This window comes from Gavialis gangeticus, unplaced genomic scaffold, assembly GCF_001723915.1.
Source record: "Gavialis gangeticus isolate Ggan-Ray unplaced genomic scaffold, GavGan_comp1, whole genome shotgun sequence".
Taxonomy (NCBI): Eukaryota; Metazoa; Chordata; order Crocodylia; family Gavialidae; genus Gavialis; species Gavialis gangeticus.
Genome location: NW_017729003.1, coordinates 22340996 through 22343040, shown reverse-complemented (window position 1 = coordinate 22343040; position 2045 = coordinate 22340996). Strand labels below are relative to the sequence as shown.

The 2045-nt window shown below is 40.4% G+C and overlaps 1 protein-coding gene across 1 annotated transcript in view; it reads right to left on the bottom strand.

Moving 5' to 3' along the window:
- TMEM26 (transmembrane protein 26) overlaps window positions 1-2045 on the bottom strand; it is a 62255-nt gene that overhangs the window by 30829 nt on the left and 29381 nt on the right. Inside the window, exon 3 of the mRNA XM_019507900.1 lies at window positions 592-705. Within this exon, the coding sequence (XP_019363445.1) occupies window positions 592-705 (114 nt within the window). The remainder of the gene's footprint in view (window positions 1-591; window positions 706-2045) is intronic.

The window sequence follows — 2045 nt, the reverse complement described above, 5'->3', positions numbered from 1 at the left end:
GTCTTTAAGAGGAGGCTAGATGAACACCTTGCTGGGGTCATTTGACCCCAGTACTCTTTCCTACCATGGCAGGGGGTTGGACTTAATGATATGCTCAGGTCTCTTCTGACCCTACCAACTAAGAAACTATGAAACTCGCAGGGTTCAGTGGGGTCCAATAGGACTGTGAGCATGCAGAAACTTGTGGGCAGCCTCCCCATTATTTATTTATACCAAAAAGACATGGCGGGTGAGAAAAGAGGTGCCAACAGGGCAGAACTGACGCAGTCATGGAGCCCTAGGGGCATCGTGGCCATCCCTGGGGACCCCGCACTGTGACAACTACTCTTTGCAGCTTAAAACCTATTGAACCACATCTTGTCACATTCAGGGAAGAAAAAAATTCTGTCAAACTAAGATTTCTATCAAAAAGTTTTATTGCCCAGCACTGTACATCAGTGTCTTTTGATAAGTGTGATTACTTGCAAAGATATCTTTTTTGTGTCCACTATGATAGAATTTACCAAATAGACCCAGTTATTTCTTTTCATATGCCCCTTTCTAATCATAAGGGGATATGATGGGGATATAGTATAGGGAAAAGTATTCCACCAGCTTCATTAGGTGATGATCTGCAGCGTCACTTCTGTTATTCTCTTTGGATTGATTGAAGTCTTCTCTGTGGCTGATATTCTGCAACTTTTGTTCATATCCATTACTGCAAAACTGCAATAAAACAAAACATCAAACGTGAAATACACCACATGGAGGTAGGTGATTTCTGGGCAGACACCTCTTCCTCCCTTCTGGCATTTTAACTCCAATCTTTCAGTCTTATGCTTCAGCCACACTTGCAGTATATCCTTGCAGCAACTTCTTATTTACTGCTTGCTAGCTTGAATTTTACAATTTAAGAAAAAACCAGCTAATCTCAACAACACCATCTATTTTTTTAAGCCTATTCAAGAAACACCACATCATTCCCAGAGGACTAAACATCTACAAGCCTCTGACTACAACTCCAACTATGCTTCGCAACTATGCAGGAAAACTTCAGAAAAGCTTAGAAATCATCTCCTTCACATAAACTACTTCAAAAGTAATCAGCTGAAGAAGGAAAACAATATATGTTACAACAACCTAAAAGAGAGAAATCCGGATATCTTCCCAAACATTATACAATGCATACAAAAACATTACCAAAGATTTTTTATAACATCCATCCAACCAAAAAGAAGAAATGGAACCAAGTACTACAGAAACAACTTTCCAAGCCACAAAACAACCCTCAGAGAAACAACATCAATACTGTACAACAGTCCAACCTCATACTTGATGAAACAGAAGGAATTAATCAATCCTCAAATATTATCAATCTCTCCACACACACTTACCAAAGCTGAAAAATCTGTCCCCTCCAAAGATCTTAATTTCTACCCTGAAAAATGCCTGAACAAGACACTACAATGTGGAGAACTAGATTTTTTTCTAACACCTGTGTATGAAGGAATATTTCCACATCAATGAAAATATTAATGCCAAAAAAGCTCTCAGGTTGTACACCTTAAGGTGAACAAAATCCAAACCTTGACCACTATATTGACTGCTTCAGAGAATGAATAAAGAATTAAATATTCAACAACAAACACCACTATATCAACCTCTCCCTCCCAGAAACAAGGGCCATAGAATCTCTAAGATCCAACCACCATATAGAAATAAAACATGGGCACTAACCATGCAGCCAGGAACAGTCCAGGAACTTACCTCAATCCTGGGGAAACTCTTTGAGAAGATCATCAAGGAGCACATTTGTGATGGGCTGGCATCAGAAATGATGCTCAGGAGCAATCAGCATGGATTTATTAGGGGGAGATCATGTCAGACCAACCTGATTGCCTTTTACGATCAGGTCACAAAGGCCATGGATGCAGGTGTCACGGTGGATGTAGTCTTTCTGGACTTCAGCAAGGCCTTTGACACCGTCTCTCACCCCATCCTAGTTAAAAAACTAGGCGACTGTGGCATAGATGCCTACACAGTCAGATGGATTGCAGATTGGCTGA